The sequence below is a fragment of the Eubalaena glacialis genome, chromosome 18, assembly GCF_028564815.1.
Source record: "Eubalaena glacialis isolate mEubGla1 chromosome 18, mEubGla1.1.hap2.+ XY, whole genome shotgun sequence".
NCBI lineage: Eukaryota > Metazoa > Chordata > Mammalia > Artiodactyla > Balaenidae > Eubalaena > Eubalaena glacialis.
The window spans coordinates 6697415-6724234 of record NC_083733.1 but is presented as its reverse complement, the minus strand read 5'-3'; the positions used below and the strand labels follow the sequence as shown (position 1 = coordinate 6724234).

Here is a 26820-nt window from a genome sequence, read left to right as displayed (position 1 = left end):
GGAGAAGTAACAACTGACACTGCAGAAATACAAAGGATCATGAGAGATTACTACAAGCAACTCTATGCCAATAAAATGGACAACCTGGAAGAAATGGACAAATTCTTAGAAACGCACAACCTTCTGAGACTGAACCAGGAAGAAATAGAAAATTTTATATAAACAGACCAATCACAAGCACTGAAATTGAGACTGTGATTAAAAATATTCCAGCAAACAAAAGCCCAGGACCAGATGGATTCACAGGCAAATTCTATGAAACATTTAGAGAAGAGCTAACACCTATCCTTCTCAAATTCTTCCAAAATATAGCAGAGGGAGGAACACTCCCCAACTCATTCTACAAGGCCACCATCACCCTGATACCAAAACCAGATAAAGATGTCACAAAGAAAGAAAACTACAGGCCAATATCACTGATGAACATAGATGCAAAAATCCTCAACAAAATACTAGCAAACAGAATTCAACAGCACATTAAAAGCATCATCCACCATGATCAAGTGGGGTTTATCCCAGGAATGCAAGGATTCTTCAATATATCCAAATCAATCAATGTGATAAAACATATTAACAAATTGAAGGAGAAAAACCATATGATCATCTCAATAGATGCAGAGAAAGCTTTTGACAAAATTCAACACCCATTTATAATAAAAACCCTCCAGAAAGTAGGCAGAGAGGGAACTTACCTCAACATAATAAAGGCCATATATGACAAACCCACAGCCAACATCGTTCTCAATGGTGAAAAACTGAAACCATTTCCACTAAGATCAGGAACAAGACAAGGTTGCCCACTCTCACCACTATTATTCAACATAGTTTTGGAAGTTTTAGCCACAGCAATCAGAGAGGAAAAAGAAATAAAAGGAATCCAAATCGGAAAAGAAGAAGTAAAGCTGTCACTGTTTGCAGATGACATGATACTATACATAGAGAATCCTAAAGATGTTACCAGAAAACTACTAGAGCTAATCAACGAATCTGGTAAATTAGCAGGATACAAAATTAATGCTCAGAAATGTCTTGCATTCCTATACACTAATGATGAAAAATCTGAAAGAGAAATTAAGGAAACACTCCCATTTACCATTGCAAAAAAAAGAATAAAATACCTAGGAATAAACCTACCTAAGGAGACAAAAGACCTGTATGCATAAAACTATAAGAGACTGATGAAAGAAATTAAAGATGATACAAATAGATGGAGAGATATACCATGTTCTTGGATTGGAAGAATCAACATTGTGAAAATGACTATACTACACAAAGCAGTCTACATATTCAATGCACTCCCCATCAAACTACCAATGGCATTTTTCACAGAACTAGAACAAAAAATTGCACAGTTTGTATGGAAACACAAAAGACCCCAAATAGCCAAAGCGATCTTGAGAAACAAGAACAGAGCTGGAGGAATCAGGCTCCCTGACTTCAGACTATACTACAAAGCTACAGTAATCAAGACAGTATGGTAGTGGCACAAAAACAGAAATATAGATCAATGGAACAGGATAGAAAGCCCAGAGATAAACCCACGCACATATGGCCACCTTATCTTTGATAAAGGAGGCAAGAATATACAATGGAGAAAAGACAGCCTCTTCAGTAAGTCGTGCTGGGAAAACTGGACAGCTACATGTAAAAGAATGAGATTAGAACACTCCCTAACACCATATACAAAAATAAACTCAAAATGGATTAAAGACCTAAATGTAAGGCCAGACACTATCAAACTCTTAGAGGAAAACATAGGCAGAACACTCTATGACATAAATCACAGCAAGATCCTTTTTGACCCACCTCCTAGAGAAATGGAAATAAAAACAAAAATAAACAAATGGGACCTAATGAAACTTCAAAGTTTTTGCACAGCAAAGGAAACCATAAACAAGATGAAAAGACAACCCTCAGAATGGGAGAAAATATTTGCAAATGAAGCAACTGGCAAAGGATTAATGTCCAAAATTTACAAGCAGCTCATTCAGCTTAATATCAAAAAAACAAACAACCCAATCCAAAAATGGGCAGAAGACCTAAACAGACATTTCTCCAAAGAAAATATACAGATTGCCAAGAAACACATGAAGAATGCTCAACATCACTAATCATTAGAGAAATGCAAATCAAAACTGCAATGAGGTATCACCTCACACCAGTCAGAATGGCCATCATCAAAAAATCTGCAAACAATAAATGCTGGAGAGGGTGTGGAGAAAAGGGAACACTCTTGCACTGTTGGTGGGAATGTAAATTGATATAGCCACTATGGAGAACAGTATGGAGGTTCCTTAAAAAACTGAAAATAGAACTACCATACGACCCAGCAATCCCACTACTGGGCATATACCCTGAGAAAACCGTAATTCAAAAGGAGTCATGTACCACAATGTTCATTGCAGCACTATTTACAATATCCAGGACATGGAAGCAACCTAAGTGTCCATTGACAGATGAATGGATAAAGAAGATGTGACACATATATACAATGGAATATTACTGAGCCATAAAAAGAAATGAAATTGAGTTATTTGTAGTGAGGTGGAGGGACCTAGAGACTGTCATACAGAGTGAAGTAAGTCAGAAAGAGAAAAATAAATACCGTATGCTAACACATATATATGAAATCTTAAAAAAAAAAAAAAAAGGTTCTGAAGAACCTAGAGGCAGGACAGGACTAAAGACGCAGATGTAGAGAATGGACTTGACACGGGGAGGGTGAAGGGCAAGCTGGGACAAAGTGAGACAGTGACATGGACTTATACATACTACCAAATGTAAAATAGATAGCTAGTGGGAAGCAGCCACATAGCACAGGGAGATCAGCTCAGTGCTTTGTGACCACCGAGAGGGGTGGAATAGGGAGGGTGGGAGAGAGACACAAGAGGGAGGAGATATGGGGATATATGTTTATGTATAGCTGATTCACTTTGTTATAAAGCAGAAACTAACACAGCATTGTAAAGCAATTATACTCCAATAAAGTTGTTAAAAAAAAAAATTGAAGTGAAAGATCTAGATATTTCCCAGGGCCTTACCACCCAACAAGTTACTATCCTTTAAGAGTGCCATGGGCAAGGAAGGTGGGGTGTCAGTAGTACAACTGTCAAGTATTTTCTCTTCCTGGATTAGGAGCTGAGCCTTGTATAGCTCTTAGGGAAGTCTTATGTGCACTAGAGTTTTATTCTATTTATCTACCATTTTATTATACCTCAATCTATTTCATAGGGAACAGGCCATGTCAACATGAGGGTGGCAATCTGATGGATTGCTTAAATCTTAAACAAGGGAGGGGAAAGTCCTTTCCTCCTTAGTTTTCCACAGATTTCCAGATAAACAGGGCTAGCCCCAGATGACCTTTGTCAAGTGGGACAAAGAATTGCCTGTGTGTTGGGCTGCGGGGAGGGGGGTGGGGCGAGTCCCAGTGGTGAGGATGTTGGCCATAGAAATGCGCATGCGCACTAGCAAGTGGTGAGTCTTGATCTGAGAGCATGACCCGTGGGAGGGGGCAGCTTTGGGATCCTCAGCTTGAGCTCCTGAGTTCATTGTAGGAACGCAGGCCCGGGGTTGGCCCGTCTCCTGGTTAATCAAGAGAAACCATCGATCTGGCTTTTCAGGTGAAATAGCTGGACTCCAAGTGTTTATTTAAATTTTTTACGAAATACAGTGTGTGGGCCAAGCAAAACACATATTCAGACGGTGTCCTCTTATTTGGTATCAATACATAGCAGGTCCTCAATTTGTGTTTGTCTATTCCACTGATAGAACTGAAATTCCACTATGAGAATGGGCCTTGATACCTCTGAAGACACTCATCCACTGAGAAGCTCTGCTTTAAGCTGCTGTTGTTCAAAGATACTGACAAAGGGGAGACTTGGAGGAGCTTTAGGGACAGGGTCTGGGAGAGATGGGACCACTGGCAGAAAGCAGAGGGTAGTCCTTGGCCAATTCATCACTGTGGTTAGAATAGCTGTGATGACCTTCTGAGATAAGAACTGAACTGAAAATCCTTTTGGTTCCAGGAACTAGAAGTAGCCAATGAAAGGAGTAGCATGGATTAAAAATTTTTAAAAACCCAGTTGCCATTTATTTAACTAACATCTGGATAGTAATTGCCATGTGCCAGGCTGTGGTCCAATTACTTTAGTACATAAAATCATTTAATCCTTCTAACAATCTTATGAGGCAGGTCCTAGTATCACCTCACTTTATAGATGAGGAAACTGAGGCACAGAGAGGTTAACTGGTCAAGGTCACACAGCTGCTAAGTAGCAGAGCAAGGATTTGAACCCAGGTATCCTGGCTCAAGAACCCAGGCTCTCATCATTTCTGTCTCTACTGCATTTTGACAGGGAGAATTTTATCCAATAGTGAAAAATGATGATTTATGGTTTTGTAGACTATGTAGAAATAGCTAAAAGTGGTTTATGTAATATTAATTTAAAAATTAGTTGTCAAATCATATGTGTGCTATAACTGTAATTGTTAAAGAATAGTGTATAGGAAAAAAAGACTAGAAGAAAAAGTACGCAAGTTATGAAAGTTATGTTAGATTGGTGAGGTTATGGATAGTTTCTTCTTCTTTTGTTTATCTTGTTGTTCTTAAAGTTTTATTACTTATATGATGTTTTACTAATGTCTAGAAATTGTTTACAGGCTTGCAAATTCTTCCCCCTTCATCTCTCTTTCTGAATGCAGCTTCCAAGGGACCACCTTGTGTCCAAGAGCACATGCAGTCTGTCTTTACAGGGTGGGTGTGTTTCATTCAAGGGACATAGCCCTGAAGAACTTCGGAACTCGAATTATTCACAACTTGCCTAATTTAAGACTTGACCCAACAAATGATGGGATGTGTTTCTGTTCAACAGCTAATCCGGCGCCCCCATGTGGTAATAGCGTAAATCCACTTACAATTAGCCCACCAGCTCTGAAACTATACAATTCTTAATTATTCTGAATTAAAGTGATTCACGTTTCCGTTTTTCACACAAATTGACTTTATTAATATTTTAGAATAAATCACTATTTCACATTCACTCTTATTTTGCAAAAATGGTACTCTAGTACTTGTTGCTTGCTCCAAGCTGATGGATTTCTAGGCCACTAGAGATAGAATGATCTCAAAGGGCATAGCTTAAAACCACCCCCAGAATTTTCCCCACCCTCTCTTGGGGTAGACATCCAACTCAATATGTTTGCTGGGACTTATTTTGAGTCAGGAACCCTAGTGCCATAGGACTCTCTCTCTCTCTCTGCATTTTTAAGGCATTAAGGCCAATGCCCTCTTTTTTTTTTTTTTTTAACATTTATTTATTTATTTATTTATTTTGGCTGCACCGGGTCTTAGTTGCACCCCCAGGATCTTTGTTGTAGCATGTGGGATCTACAGTTGCAGCATGCAGGCTTCTTAGCTGCAGCATGTGGACTCTTAGTTGTGGCATGCATGCGGGATCTAGTTCCCTGACCAGGGATCGAACCCGGGCCCCCTACCTTGGAAGCGCAGAGTCTTACCCACTGGACCACCAGGGAGGTCCCAAGGCCAACGCCCTCTTAAATGCCCATTTAGCCAACTCATGCTTTTTTTTGATCACCTACTATATGCTAAGCTCTGTGCTCTGGAAGCTTTGAATATTTTACACTCCAGGTGTTTATATGCCAAGCCCTGCCTGGGTTCCAACCTACCTCTGCCATGTGCAGCTGAATGACTTAACCCTTCTGTGTTTCAGTTTCCTCCTCTGTAAAGAGATGATAGTAAGATGACTTATCTCCCAGGGTGGTTGGAGTTAATATGTGTGAGGCTGGCTGGACCTTGGTAAGCATTAGAGTCATACTAGGTATAATACTTTTCAGAGGTTACTATTGGGTAACTTATGAAACACTTTGCCTTTTCACAAAGGCCCCCACCTTGTCTTTGGGTTTCTGGAGTACACAAGGGCTACTCTATCTTGACAGGGAGCGGCTACCCAGCCACATACTTTCCCAAGGCCCTCTTACCCCTGCACGGCCCTAAGACACTAGGGCTAGCATAGCCTGATCTCTAACAGGAGATCAGAAATGATATCTGGGTTAGAGCCACGCTACTGATAACAAGTCACATATGACAGGCTGGGCCTTGTGCAGAACATCCTCTGTCTTGTTGACTTCCAAGGTCAGCCTAGGAGGGAGGTACTGGTATAACCCCACTTCCCAGATGAGGAAGTGGAGGATCCACATGACTATATGTAACATTTCCCAAGGCTCAGACATGGGAGAGGCAGAATCAAGCAGTCTGAGTCTTAACCAAGATGTTTAGCTGACTGTCAGTAGAGGCAAACTCCCCATCTACCAATATCATGAATGTAAAGGCCTGTAAGTCAAGAAGGATGTCATGTGCCTAGTATTATTAAAAAAAAAAAAAAAAAAAAAAAGATCTATTATAGTAATTACAGGCACTGTTAAGCACATCACAAATATCAACTGGTGTAGGCACCATTATCAAGCCTAGTTTACAGATGAGGAAGCTGAGGAACAGAGAGGTTAAATAACCTGACCAGGGCTGCACAGGTAGGGATGGTGGGGCCAGGCTCAAAACCAGGCCTCTATGCTACCTCTTCTCGCTGGTAAGGACAAACAAATGGCCTCCCGTGAACTTTGGCTTTCTTAATTCACTGTCAAATAAAAAAAACAAATCCAGATTTTGTATGGAAAGACCTTACTCTAAAGGATTACTATGGGGCCAGGGGCAGGACTGTTGCAGTGAAGGGAACACTTTGACCACAGGTCTGCAAGTATCTCAAGGGTTAGACAAAAAAGAGTTTTGCTTTCATGGGGAGGGTGAACAAGTCTGAAAAGAACCAGGTGAGGGGAGTGGGGATAGGCCAGGAGTGATCAGACGGCAGAGGAGGGACCATCTTCTCTGAGGCCAGCCTCTTCTCCGGAGGGGCTATCTGCTGCCTCAGGCTGACGGTGGGCCAGGACCTGGGGGAAGGAAAGAATCTATACCAAAGTTTGGTTAACAAGCATTTTGTTCCAGTGACTCACGGGGGACAAACCGTTTAGCTTGTCATTTATGAAGCAAAGGGTGGGAATTTGGAGGGCCTGGGTCTGGCCTTGTCATTGGTAAACAAGGAGGGCATCCCTGAATCCTCTCTAATTCACATGGAGAAGGTGACTCCTTTGCAGGAAACTATTTCCCAGAACACAAAGAGTGGAAGTGTTTTTTAACTTTTGCTGTTTTCCAGGACCACAGGGCTCGGTAAAGTTCAATATGTCATCTCTCATTTTGTGGCTAGCATCTCCCGTAGGCCAGGCTCTTCCTAGGAACTTTCCGAAGAGAGTTAGATCCTGGATTCACGAAGCTGCCTAAGCTGGTCTAAGGCATTACCTTCGAAACTGTCTTTGGATCATTCTCTACTCAGAGAAAATGGGGTCAGGATCAAAGTGTCTCTTCCTTCTTTAACTTAGCATAATGTTTTCAAGATTCAGCCTTGTTGTAGTGTGTATCAGAACTCCATTCCCTTCTATTGCTGAATAATATTCCCTTGTGTGGATAGACCACGTTTTGTTTATCCACTCAGCCACTGATAGATGACCCTTTCTCACCTTCCTTGGTATGCACCCTGGCTGAGTTTATTTGCTGCGTGGAGCTGAAGGCCACAGCCTGCATCTCTGCACCACAGGATGATTCTCTCTGCGCAGAGCGAACACGCTGGCATCCTGATATGACACAAACCTTTCAGGGGAACTGGGAGCTTTAAAACCCATGGCCCCAATATGCCCAGCCACACCACCCAGGAGGCAGAAGCACAGGGTGTGGTGCGTCGCAAATGGGAGGGGCCTTCTGTGAACACCTGCTCTCACCCAGCAGAGTGTGTATCACCTGGCTCCAAGTTCACGCTTCACTCCAGTCTGGTTCTGAGTTAGTTATTTTCAGGTTAATTCATATCCTTCCTTGCTGGGCCACAAGAGGCTCATTCAGAGGCTGGCTTCCCCAGACCTTCCTTCTCTGCTTTCACAGATAAAGGAGAAGGTGGTCCAGGATGAGGAAGAGTCATGCACTGGGATTCAGGTCCATCCCTTCTATCTCTGTGACCCTGGCCTCTCTCATTTTCACTTTCCCCATCTGTAAAATGGGAATGATAATCTCGACTGGAGACATGAGGAGAATAATTTTACAAGACAGATTTGACCACCAGTGACATTTGGTGGTTTCCAGGGAGAGGCCACATGCATTGCACCCACCACCTGGTGAACTTGCCACTGTCAAAGATCTGGCCTCAGATCATTTTTTTTTTTTCCTCTAAAATACTTAGCTTTATTAGAGAAATGGTACTAAAAATAACAAAGATTCAAACAACATTTGCTCTATTCTACTTACATATCATAAATAAGAAGCTTTGATACAAGACACACACTCCTTCACAATCTTTCCACGCAGACCCCGAAGCTGGATTTGTCCAACTGCAGGTCCATTTCTACAGGGCAAAGCTACATTTGCAGGGCTCGCAAAATTGTTATATGCATGTAGTATTATATTTTAAAACCAGAATTCTAATGTGCTAATTTACAGCACAGCAGAGATCTGTCACGTGGCCCAGATGCTTAGGTCTGCCTCAAATGGTACGGTCTCCTTCTCTGACCAGGACCAGGCAGGAAACCATGCACACACAGGTAGATGTGGACATACAAGAAACAAAGTAAAGTGCAATCAACTATGGTAACCAGACGCCTTCATCTTGTGTTAGGAGGGGCAGAAGTGCCCACATCTTCTGTCTGAGGGGCAGAAGTGCCCGCACCTCTTCCTAAGGCTGCACTCTCTTGGGCAGTGTTTGCAGACGCCACCTACAATGGCCTCTTGGTAATACCTTTTCCTACACTTATAGGGCCCATCTTCATTCTAACTGGCATGACCTTTAAAAGAAGAGAAATTACACAAGAAAAATCAGTAGTCTCTTGCAGCAAAAATGGAAAACATTGTAAAACAAAGCTCCGTCCATTCTGCCTCTCCTCCTAGAGGCAGCTACTATTACCATCTTGGTGTCTCTCCTTCCAAATCCTTCCTTTTATATTTGCATGCATGGGTAGGTAGAGAATTCGTTTCCTCCACCCCTGTTTTGGGTCATACATTGAATTCTGTATAATAATTGCTGTACTGTAACATTTTATGTCACTTAACAAAGTGTCTTGGAGCAGTATCTATGCCGGTTTATATAGTTCTACCCTATCTTTTAAAATCGCTGTGTCATATTCCATCATAGGTACCATAATTTATGCAACCATTCTCCAATTCATGGATGTTAAGGTTAATTCCTTCTTTTGCTATTATATACAGTCCTGTAAAGAACATCCTTTGTCTCTGAATACATGTGAGTTTTTCCTCTAAGACAGATACTGAGACTTTTTGGGTCTCAATATCTAAAATGGTCATAGGTTTCAGCCCTTCACATTTACCAGCAATATCTGTGAATGCCTGTTTCTCTGTCCTTGTGCCTTTTGATGGTGATTATCCTCTCTTTGGAGACCGTAACACTTCTGGTCAGATTCCAGGCAGGTCTTGTTAGCTTCGAAGTCAGACATCTTTTCTGATCACTTACATACTGATCCTTGAGTTGACTGTCAGCATGCTGATTTCCTGAATTTTCTGATTCTTAGGGGGATGCCTGACTGTAGCCCCCAACTGCTGACAAGACAGATTCCCTCAAGGTTTACAGGAAAGACTGCCTGACACAGCCAATGTGAAGATGATCTCTCGTCTTTAGAGCTGTAGAAACATATTAATTGTTACACGTTTATTCTGGTATGGCTCAAAGGGTGATTTTATGTCCACATTATCTTCATCTTCGGAATTTCAGGTATCTACGTTTGTACTTGTGGGTGTGAAACAATTTCTCTAGGGTCCATATATCCTAATATCCTCCAGAGTGGGTTGGGTAAACTCCCATCTCAGATTCTGGTAGGCTTGACATGTATTTTACATATGATCTTATCCTCTGGTTTCACAAAGCAGTGCACTTAGGGATTTCTATCTGGTTTCTGTTGCAGCTGTCTTCCTAGGATTGATGTCTATTCAGTGGTTTGGGAGAAGGCCATGGCTAGGGAAAAAGTTCTGAGGTGAGAAGGGCAGGTAGCTATGAGCCTTCATCTTTCATAATCCAGAAGGAACTGGCCCCTGTGGGCAGCCTCTGCTATTGTCCTGGGTCCACTATGAAGCAGGACCCGACACTTTGCTCCATCTTTAAAATGAAGAAATCAACTCCAAAGTATTAGTTTGTAATGAATGTTTTACTGAAGATTTTATGCAGTGATGGAGGTTATTACATAAAATACTACATGTGGAGATTAATAAAAAAGCTTTCATTAGATGTCTTAGTTTTCCCTCCTACGTTCTTTGGCCACCAGCCACTCCTGGACCCCCTCCTCCTCATCAGCATTTCTCCTCCCACTTATGCCCCCACCTCAAATTCTACCTCACCTCCCTTTTTTTTTCATACAGAGAAATTTGTCTCTTGTGGCTTCTCTGCCCATTTTACCACTTAGCAAAAAAAAAAAACAACAAACTTCCTCAAGACCTACTCTTTCCAGAGAACATGGACCATCATAAATAGCATGCAGTGATTTTCTTCTTCAATGATTTTTCCTGCCATTGTGGTTTGAGCCCACTTTGTATTGCCTTGACCCCTTGCAGGTGGCGATTCTGGGATTGGCCATGCTTTGTCCAAGTATCTGGACGAGTTGGGCTTCACAGTATTTGCTGGAGTTCTGGATGAAAAGGGATCAGGAGCAGAGGAATTACGAAGAACCTGCTCCAAGCGTCTCTCCGTGCTCCAGCTGGACATCACCAACCCGCAACAGATAAAAGATGCCCACAGCAAAGTGAAGGAAAAGGTGCAGAACAGAGGTACTGCCTTCAGCCACCTGCACCCTCGAGTGCCCTCCACCCTCCTTGCAATATGCCCAACACTGGTTCCAGCCTCTAATTACCATTGTCCTCTAGTCTGTTCTGGCACCTGGAGACCCCTGTACTGAGCACCTGCCACACGCTGGCACCTTTCACAGACATGAAGACATTAGGAATGAGTCAGGTGTGGTCCGTCCTCAGAACTTACAGAATTCTCCATCCCATTCCCTCCAACATCTGCTTGGTCACTCTCCCATTAATTATTGCCCCTCCTCATTTCTTTCCTCTCACTGATATTAACTTGTATTAGACTTAAGAAAATAGCTTCATAATCACTGCCTTCCCTTAGCCACTGCCTTTCTCTTCCTCTTCCTTTACAGCCAAGCTCTTTGGAACCCTGCCACCCTGTTTTCACTTCTCACCATGCCTCCCTAACTGGTCTGGCCAAGCGAATCAGTATTATCCTAAACACCAAGCTCTTAATTTCTCTGCTGTGTTTCAGTGTGTTGATTATCCTCCCCTGCTTGGGCTCTGGGGTCTCCAGCCCTCTCTTGCCCTCCTAGTTCTCTGATCATTCTTTCTGCTTCTCCTGTATGAACCTCTTCCTCCGTCCCCTCCCCCCATTCCCCTAAATGTGAATGTTACTGAGGACTCCAACCCCAAACTTCCCACTCCATGTTTCCCAGGCTATACTGTTCTCTGGGAACCTCTTCCTCCGTCCCCTCCCCCCATTCCCCTAAATGTGAATGTTACTGAGGACTCCAACCCCAAACTTCCCACTCCATGTTTCCCAGGCTATACTGTTCTCTCTCTATACCAGGAATTCTCACCTGGGAAGTGTTTTAAAATACCTATGCTTGGGCCCAGGATGGGCTATGTAACTTGGGGGGCCCAGGGCAAAATGCAAATTATGTGGGGCCCCTTGTTTACAAAATGTTTAAGATGTTTAGGTGGTGCCAGCAGAAAATTAAACCAAACATGAGACCTTTCTGAAACACAGGTCACACACCCGTGATACCCACCCAACTTGGGACCTTCCCCCAACAGATTAAATCAGTATCTACAGACAATAACTCAGCTAATACTTCCACAATGAGGCCAGTACTCTTGCTCTCCTTTTGCTGCGAATGGCCACTGTAAAGAAGATCCCATTTGGGGGTCCCAGGTATCAGTACATTTGAAAGCTCCCCAGGTGATGCTAATATTCTGCCAGAGTTGAGAAACACTGCGATTTAATACAATAACTTCTGAATGTGTGTTACCAACCTAGCTCTCTTCTAAACGTCAGGACCTATATGCATATAAAATTGGTTAGCAGACATCCCACCTCAATTTGTCAAAAACTGACCTCATTATCTTTTTCTCTGCTGCCGGTCTGCAAATCAGTTTACCCTCCTGCATCCGACGGCTCAGACACTGGCTCAAACGCCAGCACTGCCACCTAATCTGTCATTCAAGTCAGCAACCTGAGGGGTCACTCAGACCTGCCGCCGACCCTCGATTTCTGCATCCTATTGGTCTGGAGTCCTGTCAATTCTACGTCCTATATCTTTATCATCCCGCCCCTTCCTATCATCCACAGGCAGCTGCAGCTTAACTGGGGCCCTCATCTCCCGCCTGAGCTCCCACAATGGCCTCCGTGCAACCAGGCTTTCCTTCCCCATTGCTTTCCAAATGGAGAGTGGTCTTTACAGTGTGCACATCTTATAGTGTCATCCATTTCCTGAAAACCTTTTGATAATCAGAGCCTCCATGTCTTGCATTCCTCCCATGAGCAAGGCCTATGCTTTGCCTCATTGAATGGTTCTGTGGTTCTCCATCCACCACCAAACAGCTTAACAAGGATTCGAAGGCCCTTCAGGAAAATGGCCCTTGCCAAACCCTTAATCTGCAATACCTGCTGGTCCACTCAGTAAATTCTGGAATGGTTTCCAGAATAGAATGTACTAGTTTACATCTTTGCACGTCCAGCTTCCTCTTACCCAAATTTCCCTCTTGCCTCACTCCATTCCTCTAGACTTTTGCTTTTGTCCAGCTGCAGACTCTACTCTCACAGGAGATCTAGCTCAAACATCTCTTGCATGACCCTCCTGGTAATCCAGGTTACATCATTCACTTCCTGTTCTGGACCTTCACCTGATATCCTTGCACACACTGGTATTACCAATTATACAAATCTGTCCATCTCTCACTCCTCACCACAAGGTTCCTTGAGAACCAGAACCATATCTCCAACAGGATTCTTTCAGACGCAAGTGACACAACCCAATTCAAAATTGCTAAAGCATAAAGGGAATGTATTTTGCTTATATAACTAAAAAGGCCCACTGATTTCAGGCGTGTCTGGATCCAGGCACTTAAGCAACATCATCAGCACCCAGTCTCTGTTTCTTAGCTCTGCTTTCTCCTGTTTTGCCTTCACTTGGGGGTTTTCCGTGGAGGCCTCAAGCACTTCCTGCTTACATCCTCTTTACAGCTGACCTTCCCAGCAAAAAGACAGCAATATTATCTGCTTCATTTGGTATTGAAGGAGTAGTTATTATATACGGAGCACTTACAAGAGTCCCTGACATGAGGCAAGCAGTCAGTAAGAACTCCTATTTTCCATTCATTCATCATTAAGCACAGCCCCTGGCATATAGTAAGTGCTCAATATACATCTGAGAAATGAGAGGAGGAGAGAAAAATAGATGGTTGGTAATTAGAAATTAATTTTCAGCAAGTTTAGCAGTGTGTGGTTGTTTTCTAGAAAGGTAGTTTTCCTGGCTTTGCCTTTTACTATCCCTCTTATTATTCACTTGATGGTATCTTTAGGAGATATTCAATACAGACCCATCTGGTGAGGCCCAGAGGGACAGTATTGACCATAATGAATGACAGTGGTTCTTTTTTTTTTTTTAGGCCACGCTGTGCAGCATGCAGAATCTTAGTTCCCCAACCAGGGGTTGAACCCGTGCCCTTGGCATGGGGAGTGCAGAGTCTTAACCACTGGACCCCCATGGAAGTCCCAAAGTAGTGGTTCTTGATACGCTAATACCATCCCAGTGTCCTGGGATGAAGGGGTCCAGCGAGTACACTTTCCAAGGTATGAGCCCATGCTATTTTGGGGCCAGCCTTCTGGAGAGCAATCCTCCTCTGAGGCAGAATTACCAATACACCAATACGATACCAATACAGAATTGCCTGCTCTCCTCGAGGTCTCTCTCGACTTCAGCCTCTCAAGTCAAAAAGAAAGTGTAGCAGTAAAGTAGGCTCATTAAAAATCACTAACAAGGATGTTTGCCAGAGAACCCTCTGGGCCACGTGGATAAACCAGAAAACCTCAGCTCCTGCAAGAGGGCCAGCAACTGTGCTGTGTTCCTACACGCATATTTTAAAATTATTATGAACATATTGTTAATTATTAATTAATATTATTTAAAAACTATTATTAAGTCCTACAGGTATAATGGGTTTATTGGCCAGCTTGGAGTTCTATGGCAGGAGTTGGCAAGCTGTGGCCCTGCCTGTTTTTTTTTTTTAACGTTTTATTTTGAAATAATAGTAGACGCAAGCCTCCCCCAGTATTAACATCTTGCATAACTATAGTACAATATCAAAACCAGGAAATTGGCATTGGTATAATCCCCAGAGTTTATTCAGATTTCACCAGCTATACATGCAAGTGCGTATGTGTGTGTGCAATTCTATAACGTGTAGCTTTGCGCAAAAATCACCTCACTCAAGATACAGAACTGTTCCATCACCACCAGGCTTTCTCATGCTACCTTTTTAGAGCCCTATTCTCATCCTTAACCTGTTCTCTATCTCTTTAACTTTGTCATTTAAAGAATATTCTATAGATCTGCCACCTGTTTTTGTGTAGCCTGTGAGCTCAGGATGGTTTTTACAGTTTTAAATGGTTAAAAGAAATCAGAAGATTTTTTGACACATGAAAATTATATGGAATACGAATGTCAATGTCCATAATATTTTATTGGAACACAGCCACTCCCATTCATTTACAGATTGTCTGTAATGGCAGAGTTGAGTGAGTAGGACGTGCAGTGCTAAAACATTTACTATCCACCATTTTATAGAAAATGTTTGCTGTCCCCTGTTCTAGGGCATTCTCAAGCTGCCACCTGCATGTGGACTGGTCAAAGGTGTGCATCAGGCTGAGTGAATTAAAACCATCATTTGGAGGTGGGAGTGGAGGCATCCTCCCCTCCCATCACCATCCTCGTAATAGCTGTTGAGCTCTTACTACGTGCCAGGCATCATCTCACTTAATGCTCCCAATCATTATTGCATGTAAATGTCAGACCACCAACTCAGGTGTGCAAGAAATGTAATTTTATTTTCTATAAGTCAACGCAATTTCTATTTTGAGCAGTCTTTCTGCCACGTGGCGAAAACTGTTTCAGTCATTTTGAGCTTTATCCCATTTCCCCAGGGTAGCATCTTAAACTCCTGGGGATGGGACATTTCATCTCTGATGGTCAGTGCCTCATGCTGGACTCTGCTGAGATGTCCAGTGCTCTGTCCAGTCCTCATGCAGGTTGGCTGCTACCTACCTCTTGGAAGCCATCAGAAAGGCACTGTTCGGGCTGGTGCCTCCTGCCATTTCTGTGCTTTTGCTGGCACTGAGGCTCGTTCTGCTCCTCTGCATCCCACTGGTTCTCACACTGGGGTGTGCATCAGGACTACCTCGAGGGCACGTTATATCACAATGCTGAGCTTCAACAACAATTTCTGATCACCAGTTTCTGATCCAGCAGGTCTGAGGTGGGGCTCCAGAATGTGCATTTCTAACAAGTTCCCAAATGAGGCTGATGCTGCTGGTTCTGGACCACACCTTGAGAAACAGCTGGTCTAAACCATGCCGAGGCTCAGGGAACTCAGAATATCTGCTTCAGGTCTATCTAGCTGAACATACCCCGGATGTTTCTCCTCTGTAAAGAGGACCCAGGGACTTCCCTGGTGGCGCAGTGGTTAAGAATCCGCCTGCCAATGCAGGGGACGTGAGTTCAAGCCCCAGTCCGGGAAGATCCCACATGCTGCGGAGCAACTAAGCCCATGCGCCACAACTACTGAAGCCTGCGCACCCAGAGCCTGTGCTGCGCAACAAGAGAAGCCACCGCAATGAGAAGCCCGCGCACCGCAACGAAGAGTAGCCCCTGCTCTCCGCAACTAGAGAAAGCCCGTGCACAGCAATGAAGACCCAACGCAGCCAAAAATAAATTAATTATTTTTTTTTTGAAAAGCCCAGAAATTAGAAAAAAAAGAGGACCCAGGTCACCCACTTCTGCTCCAGATCCCCCTCCCCCAAAACATCTGGAGTTTTTGTATTACCTCTCTGCTACCGTTTAGGGCAATGACTCCAAAGCTTGGTTGTACATTGGAATCACCTAGGTAGGGAATTTTAAAAACTACTAATGCCAAGGTCCCCTTTCTTCACCACCCCACAGTTTCTGATCTAATTGGCTGGGGTGTGGCCTGGGCATTGGGGTTTTAAAAAGCTCCCCAGGTGATTTTAATGTGCAGTCAAAGATGAAAAATCACTACTTGTGGACAGCAGTTCTCCAAGTGTGGTCCAGGCCTGCAGCATCAGCATCACCTGGAACTTGTTAGAGATGCAGATTCCCAGGCCCAACGCCAGACACCCCCAATCAGATTCTCTGGAGGTGGGGCCTGGCGACCTGTGTGTGAACAAGCCCTCTTGGTGATCCTAGTCAGCCGAGGGGATCAGGCTGGCTGGGGAAGAGACTAGAGCTCAGGGACTCTGCAATCTTTTTAGCTCTTGGCACTTCTGCTCTAGTTTTCCTGGACTAAGGAATCTTTTCTAGTCGAAGGAAAAGGGAAGACAGGATCTTATATCATTGCACTGCACATAAGATATATCGTCTTATATCTGCATGTCCTAAAGATATCATTCTGTCTCCACACACTCCTCTGAGGGAGAAACATGAGGTAGACTTTGATTAAACCTCCTCCTGGGCTTCCCTGGTGGTGCAGTGGTTGAGAATCTGCCTGCTAATGCAGGGGACACGGGTTCGAGCCCTGGTCTGGGAAGATCCCACATGCCGCGGAGCAACTGGGCCCGTGAGCCACAACTACTGAGCCTGCGCGTCTGGAGCCTGTGCTCCGCAACAAGAGAGGCCACGAGAGTGAGAGTCCCGCGCACCGCGATGAAGAGTGGTCCCCGCTTGCCACAACTAGAGGAAGCCCTCACACAGAAACGAAGACCCAACACAGCCAAAATAAATAAATAAATAATAATTTTAAAAAAACAAAAAAACAAAAAAAACCTCCTCCTTGCTGCATCATCCCTCCACAGGTATAACAAATATCTAGCTGCCAGGATGTAGGAAAGGGCTTTGGGGCAAAAGAATATACCTCCAAAAAACCATGGCTTAATATTTCACAAGTAATCAAGGAGACTAAGGTTTGAGAGTTGAAGTGATCTGCCTAGATCCTAAATCTCAAAGGGGCCCTTTTGACTTCAGAGCTTGAAGGGTTAAAAATCTTCCCACTCTCCCATCTTGCCTGACCTCAGAGTTGTTCCCTTCTGTCCTCAGGACTGTGGGCTGTGGTCAACAATGCTGGGGTCCTTGGCCTCCCAACTGACGGGGAGCTCATTCCCATGACCGAATACAAACGATGCATGGCTGTGAACTTCTTCGGGGCTGTGGAAGTCACGAAGGCATTTTTGCCTCTTCTTAGGAAATCCAAGGGGAGGCTGGTGAACATCAGCAGCATGGCAGGTGAGTTGGCCTTTCCCCACAAGGTCGTGGGTGCCAGTCATGCAAAATGTGATTCGGAGTGCTCCCTGTAGGCTGAACAAGAAAGCAGGGCACTCTCATGCAGGGCTGGGTGAAGAATAGTCAAATCGTGTGTTTACCGTTGATCTGAGTACAATAAAACCTTTCTTTCCTTTCAAATCCTTTCATGTACGGACTCTTACCCACCTTCTAACTCATCTATTCATTACTGGGATTTAGGGCTCTCACATATCTTCACAGTGTGACCGCTAATGCACAAGCTTCCTGGATTTGGAAAGGAAACCCTGCATACAGTTAATGTCATCGTGACAGGGAACCTGTTTTCAACCCTCCCTGAATTCTGCACACTCTGTTGTTCCCTGTGAGATGAATAGCAAATGTCTTCACTCTGTTGGCACTGTCAGAGCCCTGTGTCTCAGTTGGCTGCCTGCTAGTATTTTCCATAAGACAATTCCCATCGTTCTGCAATCTCAAGGCAGTTGGGGCAGGGTGTGACATTTGATAACTCATCTCTCTCCATTTCAAAGAACAGATAGTCAACAAGTCAAGGGTTTACCAATCTCCCTTCCATAAAAAATGCCCATGTATGTGATGTCTCATTCTTTCTTCTAGAACAGATATTTCCAAACTGGGGTTCCTCAGAGCCTTACTCAGCTTTGAGTGGTGTCCATGGGGTTGTCTTTTGGGCCACTGCACGGGCGAGAGGGAAGCCAAGAGGGTGGCCTCTGGACTCCAGGATCCTGCCTTCACATTGAGGAATACCACTCTTCACTGTTGGATCAGTTGGTTCTGAGTGAGATTTTTTTTTTTTTAAATAAAGGATCCAACTATTTGGTTGGTTGGTTTTGGTTTCTTTGTTTTTTTTTAAGGGAGACATTTTTGTGTATTTTCTAGACAATCATTGTTGTCCCTCATATTTTCTTCCCTGGTTCTAACTTAGCAACTTCTAACTTACTAGCTATGTGAGTGTGTCACTAGCGTTGCTTGTTGGCCTGAGGAAGGAAGGAAGGAAGGAAAGAAGGAAAGAAGAAAAGAAGGAAAGAAGGAAAGAAGGGAGGGAGGGAGGGAGGGAGGGAGGAAGGAAGGAAGGAAAGGGAAGGGAAGGAAAAGAGGGAGGGAGGAGGAGAAAGGATGGAGAGAGAGACGTCTAAGGTGGTTAAGAGCAATGAGTACTGTATTTCAAATTTTATGAGAACCCAAAAATATTTCCAATTTTTTTGCTACCTTGCTAAAGCAAACAAATCCTGAGAAAATACATTTGCAACATTTCACCCTTAACTTTCTTCTGAACTTAGCCTTTACATTTTTGACCTCTGTGGAAACCTCACTTTTCTCAGTTCCCTGGTACAATCTGGTACATCTGGAAAAGTCTCACATGCTCCTTTGCCTCACTCATTCAACAAATATTTACTGAAATGACTTATCATTGCCTTCTCCTTGACACAGTGACAAAGAAGTTTTTTCTCTTCCTCTCTTGGTTCTCAACTTTGAGCAGCTCATTCGTTCATAAGATTTTACTTATGTATCACTGATATGCACACTACCTGCTATAGGCCCAGTGTCTGGCATGAAGTAGAAGCTCAATTAATAAATAAAAAAATGCAAGTGTGCAGATGAATGAATGGGCGAGTGACGAATTTACGCTACAGAAGACGCCCATTCATACACCTTCAACTTGGCCTCTAAAACTTTTTCTAAGCCAAGACTTTGAATGGACTTGTTACATATTTCCACTGGAGGCAAATGTTTGAGGGTTAAAATAAATCACACATCTCACTCCTATTCTCACCATTGGACATGCAAAATCTTTTATACCCAGCCTTACTAGTTCCATTCCAGTATCTTACCATCATCACCAAGTCAACATGTCTGAAGCTAAACTTTCTATCAGCCATTCAGAGCTTCCTCTCTTGACTTCTTTCTGTTCATCTCCTAGTCTTTTAGGTTTCAGAGCTTTGAGCCTTCTTGGATTTGTTTCTCCCTGTGCCTTTCTCTTCTTTTCTCCCACCCAGTCAGGCACCAAGATGTATGGAGTCTTCCTTCATCACATCCAGCTTTGAATCCTTATGTTTCAAGGAAACTCTAGAAATAGGTTCATTTGCAGGACTCAGAAACCACCCAGGGAATTTTATAAAGTTGTTAAAACAATAGCATGAAAGCAGAACAGAAAGAAAGCGTATGTACTTGACAGGGCAGGTGTTTGTAAGAGGACAGGAGCCAAAGATCTTAAATCATGCTTATAGTTTCCCTCGTTGATGAGGGGCAGAGGAGTTCAGCAGAATCCCTGGCACTTTGCTGATGAGTGTTTTGCGAAACAATGGAAAAGATTTTTGAGCAAGGGGATAAAAAGCTAGACTGTAACACAAGAATCAGAAAAGTCATGGCATGTGTAAAAGACACTATATAACCAACCACCAATCCACAAAATTAACATCCAATGTGATGCCAACTTGATGATGTGTCTCTTGGCAAAGCTAATGTAACAGTAATTTTGGAAAATGTACTTATTTGGGAGTTCACCCTGGTCTTTTTCTCATTTTGAAGATGGAGGTATGGAGAGAGAGAGAGACAGCCAGTAAGTGTTCTCCAAATGGAGTTCATGGTTGCCCTGACTCATCAGGTTGTCTTGAGTCTGGCACCTCGGCCACCCTCTACATGACAAGAATTTCAATGGTGTAGATTTATCATGGAAGTTTGCATCAGCCAGGAGGAGCTGAGCTGGAACTGCTGACTCTATTCAAGTTATCCACTGCTGCGTAGTAAATAACCCCAAAGAAAGTGTCTCAGGATACTGTGAGTAGGCAACCGGTTTGGTAGAATAGTGGTCTCTCAAATACATGCATGTCCTAAAACCTGGAACCTGGAATATGTGACCTTACCTGGCAAAAGGGACTTTGCAGGTATGATTGAGTTAAGGATCTGAAAGGCAGAGATGATCCTAGATTATCTAGGTGGGTCTGATGCGGTTACAAGAGGGAGGCAGGAAGGTCAGACTCAAAGAGAGGTTGGAAGATGGAGGAAGGAGCCGTGAGCCAAAGAATGCAGGTAACTTTCAGAAGCTGGAAAATTCAGTGGGGATAAACTGCCTAGGTTTTGATCCTGTCTTTACCACTGACAATGGAGTGACCTACGACAAAGTCCTGAACTTCTGAGTTGCAGCTTCTGCATTTTACGATGGGGATAATAATGATCGTTTCTTCTTAGGGCCACGGTGAGATGAGATGAAATGACACGGTTTTAAGCATCAGCCTTGCACCTGGCATGTGGTAGAGTTAGAGACCCAAAAGCCATCTGCCATGAAGAGGCTGGCTCTGTGTGCACCTGTGGCTTTTTATCCTGCCAACTGCTGGCATTGCCACCTGTGACTGTTCCATCCTGTTGCTTCCTGTCACGCACTAGCTCCTGGGCAAATAAGCCCAACAGGTCACTACTTCCACATTTGACCACATCTTCTCTGGGAGGATTTTCCACCCCCCTGTAATCATGTTTATCATCCCTCCCACAGAAATAGAAGAGCTCTTTAACCTAAATCCTGGCAAGGAAGCTTGATAAATATTTAACCAAGGATTGAAGGAAGTGGGAGATGACTCTTTGATTGATTGTACAAAGGGCACTTGAAAAATCTTTATGTTTGAGAGGTCTAAAAGTCTTTTCTGGCCAGTTTTCCTCTTAAGAAATTGCAGAGTAAATACCCGTGTTATGTCGTAAGTTGTGCTTGAATGAGAACAGCTGAAAGCAAACCTTATAAAACGACTAAGGCCTCAGGGATTTTGAGCCAGTTGTGCTTTGAATCGTGCTCTTGTATTACTAGCTGGGTGATCTGGGGCAAGTAGCCCCACTTGTCTGTGTCCATTTCATCTTCTGTTGTGATAGGGTGACACAGCTCCTGAGTCTAAGGCAGCATTTCTCAACCTGAACATTACTGATACCTGGGGGAGGCTAATTCTTTCTGTGGGGGGCTGTCCGATGCATTGTAGGATGTTTAGCAACATCTGTGTTCTTGACCCATTAGATGCAAGTAGCACCCAGTGCTGACCTTCAGATATTACCACGTGTCCACTGGGGTGGGGGTGGGATGCAAAATCAGCCCCAGTTGAGAACTTCTGGTCTCAGCTGTAGATCTAAATGCATTGTGGATTCTGAGTGTTTAGCACAGTTACTGGTACACAGAAAGTACCCTAGTAACAGGGACCTCTCTACTGAGAGACAGTAACGGTTGCCCATCACATCGAGCTATTTAAAATGCATGAAAATTACTTTACACCAAAGTAAGTGGCCTCAGAGAGTCTTACAAGTCTACAGATTTTAGGTATCCGGCAGATTTCACAGTTCCAAACTTGAGCCTGGTCTTAGTCCGGAGAAGTTGACAATGGGATCATTCCTGGATTTTTTTTCTTGCCAAGTTAGCTGCCTTAAGGGAATCATCTGGCAAATCATTCAGCCAGTCTCAGCTGCTCAGTGACGTGAGAGGAAGCCAAAGCTGAGATTCATTTCCTTAAAACTCTCACACTAGCCAGGGCTTAGCGTAGGGTAAGGGGGAGAGGGGAGAGCAAGATGGAGTGAACGTCTTCATGCTGAGTTGAATTAGATGCTTACACCCCTGAAGTCATTCAGTTCTAACATGTGCAGGATGCAGATACTGATTCCTTTTTAGATCAAGCACACTCTAGCCCAGGATCATCCAGCTGGTAAGCAATGAAGTCAGTGCTGGTAACTGGGTCTATTTAACTCCAAATTCTGTGTTCCTCTCACTTTTCCAGATTACCAAGCAAGAACACACCAGGGAAACAGGGGGCAGGGGGAAGGGCAAAAAAAACACAGACCCTAATGCTAGTACGTTTAAGCAATGATTAGGAAGTATTAGCAATTTAGGGCTGTCTCCTACACCAGTGCTTCAAACATTATGTGTATAGTGATCAGCTGGGGGTCTTGTTAAAATGCAGAATTTGACTGAGTTGGTCTGAGGGGGGCCTAAGATTCTGTATTTCTATAACTAGTTCCTAAGTGACTGCTACTGGTCCCTGGACAATTTTTTCAAACTTCAGATGCATTTGATTCACCAGGAGGGCTACTTAATAACGACTGCAGGAAATCAAAACTTCAATGAGATAATATTTCACACCCACTAGGATGGCTATAATCAAAAAACCAGAAAACAGCACTTGATGGCAAGGGTCTGGAGAAACTGGAATTCTCCTGAGTTGCTGGTGGGAACGTAAAATGGTGCAACCTCTGTGGAAAACACTTGGCAGTTCCTCAATAAATTAAACACAGAGTTACGACTCAGCAATTCTACTCCTAAGTGTATGCTCAAGAGAACAGAAAACATGTGTTCCAACAAACACTTGTACATAGGTATTCATAGCATTATTTATAATAGCCAGAGATGGAAACAACCCAAATGTCCATCAACTGATGAATTAATAAACAAAATGTGGTCTATCCATACAATGGAATATTATTAATCCATAGAAAGGAATGAGGCACTGATACTCTGAAGGGTGAATCTTGAAAAGATTGTGCTAAGTGACAGAAGCCAGACACAAAAGGCCATATCTTGGGACAATCCTATTTATGTGAAATGTCCAAAACAGGCAAACCCATAGCGACAGAAAGCATATTAGTGGTTGTCAGGGGCTGGGGTATGGGGGTTCCTTTTGGGGCATTGAAAATACAGAACTAGATAGTGCTATTGGTTATACAACATTGTAAACGTACTAAAAGCCACTGAATTGTACACCTTAAAAGGGTTAAATGGTGAATTTTATGTTTTACGTATTTTACCACAATAAGAAAAAAATTCTGCCCCACCCCCAGAGTTTCTGATTCAGTGGGTGTGGAGTGAGACCTGAGGGCTTGCACGTCTAACAGATTCCCAGCTACTGCTGCTACTCAACCACACTTTGAACGAGGTCTCAGACATTGATTTTGATACCAAACAGTTGTCGAATCCCCAGAGATTGTCAAATTACAAGGGAACAATCAGATGCTATTAGTCTCCAATTTCTGCTAACCATGCCTAAAGTTTTTTTTTTTTTTTTTTTTTTTTGGCCGCACCACGAGGCATGCGGAACTTCCCCAACCAGGGATCAAACCCACGCCCCCTGCAGTGGAAGCGCAGAATCTTAACCACCTGACCACCAGGTGGTGGTTACTTTTTTTTCCTTTTTTTTTTTTTGGCCACGCTGCATGGCTTGTGGGATCTTAGTTCCCCGACCAGGGACTGAACCCGGGCCCTCGGCAGGGAAAGCTCGGAGTCCTAACCACTGGACCGCCAGGGAATTCCCTGGACTTTGTTACTTGAGTTGAATCCAGTTGACCTTGGAGGAGGCAGAAACCAGCTGGGAGCCCTCATTACTTTCTCCTGAGACAAGGTCATGGGTGTTCTGGCTTGGGAAGATATTAGAGAATGAGAAAGCTGCTGTGGGCATGGGACCCTGGTACCCCTATAAAAGTGTCCTGCACCTGGTTCCACACTGGAGAGAGGAGTTTCCCCAACACCAACAAGCAATGCTCAGATACCAGCAGGGTGTCCTACAATTCAACTCAATTCTGAAGCTCTCTACCTGGAGATAGCATCAGATCCCACAGGTTAGGGCTCAGTCCTACAAGGCTGCCCCCCATCCCCACTTTGGATGCCAGTGGCAAGCCCAGGTTATCACCTGTGCTTCTGACCGATTCGCTGTAGATCAGAGGTACCAACTACCCGCTCCTTGGGTTCGATTAATTTGCTAGAGCAGCTCACAGAACTCAGGAAACCTGCTTACTCACTGGATTACCGGTTTATTACAAAGGATATTAAAGGATACAAATCAACAGCCAGATGAAGAGATATGTAGGGCAAGGCACAGGGAAAAGGTGTGATGCTACCACGCTCTCTGAACTCGCTACTCTCCCCGAATCTCCCTGCTCACCAACCTGGAAGCTCTCCCAACTCCCTCCTTTGGGGTTTTATGGAGTCTTCATTATAGCATGTGATTGACTAAATCATAGCCATTGGTGATTGATCTCAATCTTTCTCCCCTCCCCGGGGGTCGGGGTAGGACTGAAAGTTCCAACCCTCTAATCACAAGATTGGATCCACTTGCAGCCAGCCCTCCGCCCATCCTTAGGAGAGGTTCTCGTTGCCTCATTAACATAACAAAAGTCCTCATTAACCTTTGCCACTTTCATCACTTAGGAAATTCCCAGGGTTTTAGAAGCCCTGTGCCAGAAACAGCGACCATGACCAAATACATATTTATTATAAATCAAAAAATCACACCTTACCTATACAGCCTCAGGCTGAAAAGCTGCAATAAGTGTGCCCCGTGTTAATAGAGCACTCGATTGGAAAGCCCTTTCTTTTCCATAGTTCCTATATGGTCATATGTTAGCTTTAGGTCAGGAACAAGAGGATCTCCTGGTAGGTGTTGATCATTATGGCTAGGAGGAGTGTTGTGAGGCCCTGTGTTACCTCAGAGGACATCAAGAACATCTGAATGCTAGAACCTTGGGAAATGTTACTAACTTGTTGCTTATGCCACACCGAAGGAGCCAGGCAAAGACCAGGACTGAGCCCCCCGAGGGGGGTGTGGGGAAAAGGCCTCACAAGTCTGTAAGCTCCAGGATTGTAACTTCAAGTTTCCCTCCGTGTTAGCCACGGCCAACAGTATGCCATAAGGTCAAAACAAGGACCACCAGAAAGACAAGGACCACCAGAGTGATCAGAAACATGAATGCTGAGTTTATTCTTGCCAGGGAACAGATTCACTGAGTAGTTCCCCGAGGCAGAAAAGCTGGGTGGGGGGGACTGGTGTGTTCTAGAAGAGGGGGGGGGATGCTGTCTTCATAGTAGCTGCACCGAGTAGGGCTAGATGATTTGCAGTTATGAAGGATGGAAAGAGTCCATAGGTCTGTACGTGGTTGGTTAAAACACGTCCCATTGTTGACTGGGTGTTCCATTAAGTCGCTGAATAACAAGGTCACCCCATATTCTGAGCCATTTACCAGCACTGGCTACTTAGAATCGATTGGAGGGAACCCCAGCATTCAGTTTTGGTACCTCCTAAGCGAGTACTGCTCTAAGGGCAAAGTTTTGCGTTTGCATTAGCCACGTCCATCAGTGATGGGGGTGAGCGTGGAATGGAGTGAGGAAGACGTATATTGTCACTTTAAATTTGGTTGCAGCCTTGGCAGAAAATGTTTCAAAAGCTCTAGCTTGCTTAAGGGGCTTCTCTCATGTTTTAACATTTCAAATTAGCCAGGCCTTGATTTTTGGGCCTCCCATGCCAAACTTCAATAAACTTAAGTTTTTTAGTTTTATTTACCAAAATGTTAGGAGACCTTATGACCTTGGTATAGCCAAAGACCTACACGGGAGCAAGGCAGTTCTCCTGACCTAAGCGTGTCTTTTTTTAAATTTTTATTTTTAAAAAAATTTTTGGCTGCGTTGGGTCTTTGGTGCTGCGCGCGGGCTTTCTCTAGTTGCGGCGAGCAGGGGCGACTCTTCGTGCCAGTGCATAGGCTTCTCATTGCGGTGGCCGCTCTTGTTGCGGAGCATGGGCTCTAGGTGCGCGGGCTAGGTAGCTGTGGCTCACGGGCTCAGTAGTTGTGGCTCACGGGCTCTAGAGAGCAGGCTCAGTAGTTGTGGTGCACAGGCTTAGTTGCGCCGCGGCATGTGGGATCTTCCCGGACCAGGGCTCGAACCCATGTCCCCCGCGTTGGCAGGTGGATTCTTAACCACTGCACCACCAGGGAAGCCACCTAAGCGTGTATTAAAGGGAGTATGCATTTTTAAACTTTTTGTTTGGAAATAATTATAGACTCACAGGAAGCTGCAAGGAAACATACAGGGAAGTCCTGTTCACCCTTCATCCAGACTCCCATAATAACATTTTACATAACTACAGTATGATAGCAAAACCATTGGTACCATGCACAGAACTTATTCAGATTTCACCAGTTATATCTGCACCCATTTATGTGTGTGTGTTTATAGGTCTGTGCAGTTTTGTCATATGTATAGCTTCCTGTAACTATGAACACAATCAAATACAGAATGGTTCCAGCACCATAATGATCCTGAGATACCCCTTTTATGGCCACATCCACACGCTCACCCCATCCCCAACTCCTGGCAACCACGAATCTGTTCTCCATCTCTGTAATTTTCTTTCAAGAATATTATATAAATGG

General features: G+C 43.9%; 1 protein-coding gene across 1 annotated transcript in view; it reads left to right on the top strand.

The window, feature by feature from the left end:
* Positions 1-26820, top strand: part of HSD17B2 (hydroxysteroid 17-beta dehydrogenase 2) — a 70705-nt gene that overhangs the window by 32624 nt on the left and 11261 nt on the right. The window contains exons 2-3 of the mRNA XM_061173286.1: positions 10667-10879; positions 17440-17625. Of these exons, the coding sequence (XP_061029269.1) occupies positions 10667-10879; positions 17440-17625 (399 nt within the window). The remainder of the gene's footprint in view (positions 1-10666; positions 10880-17439; positions 17626-26820) is intronic.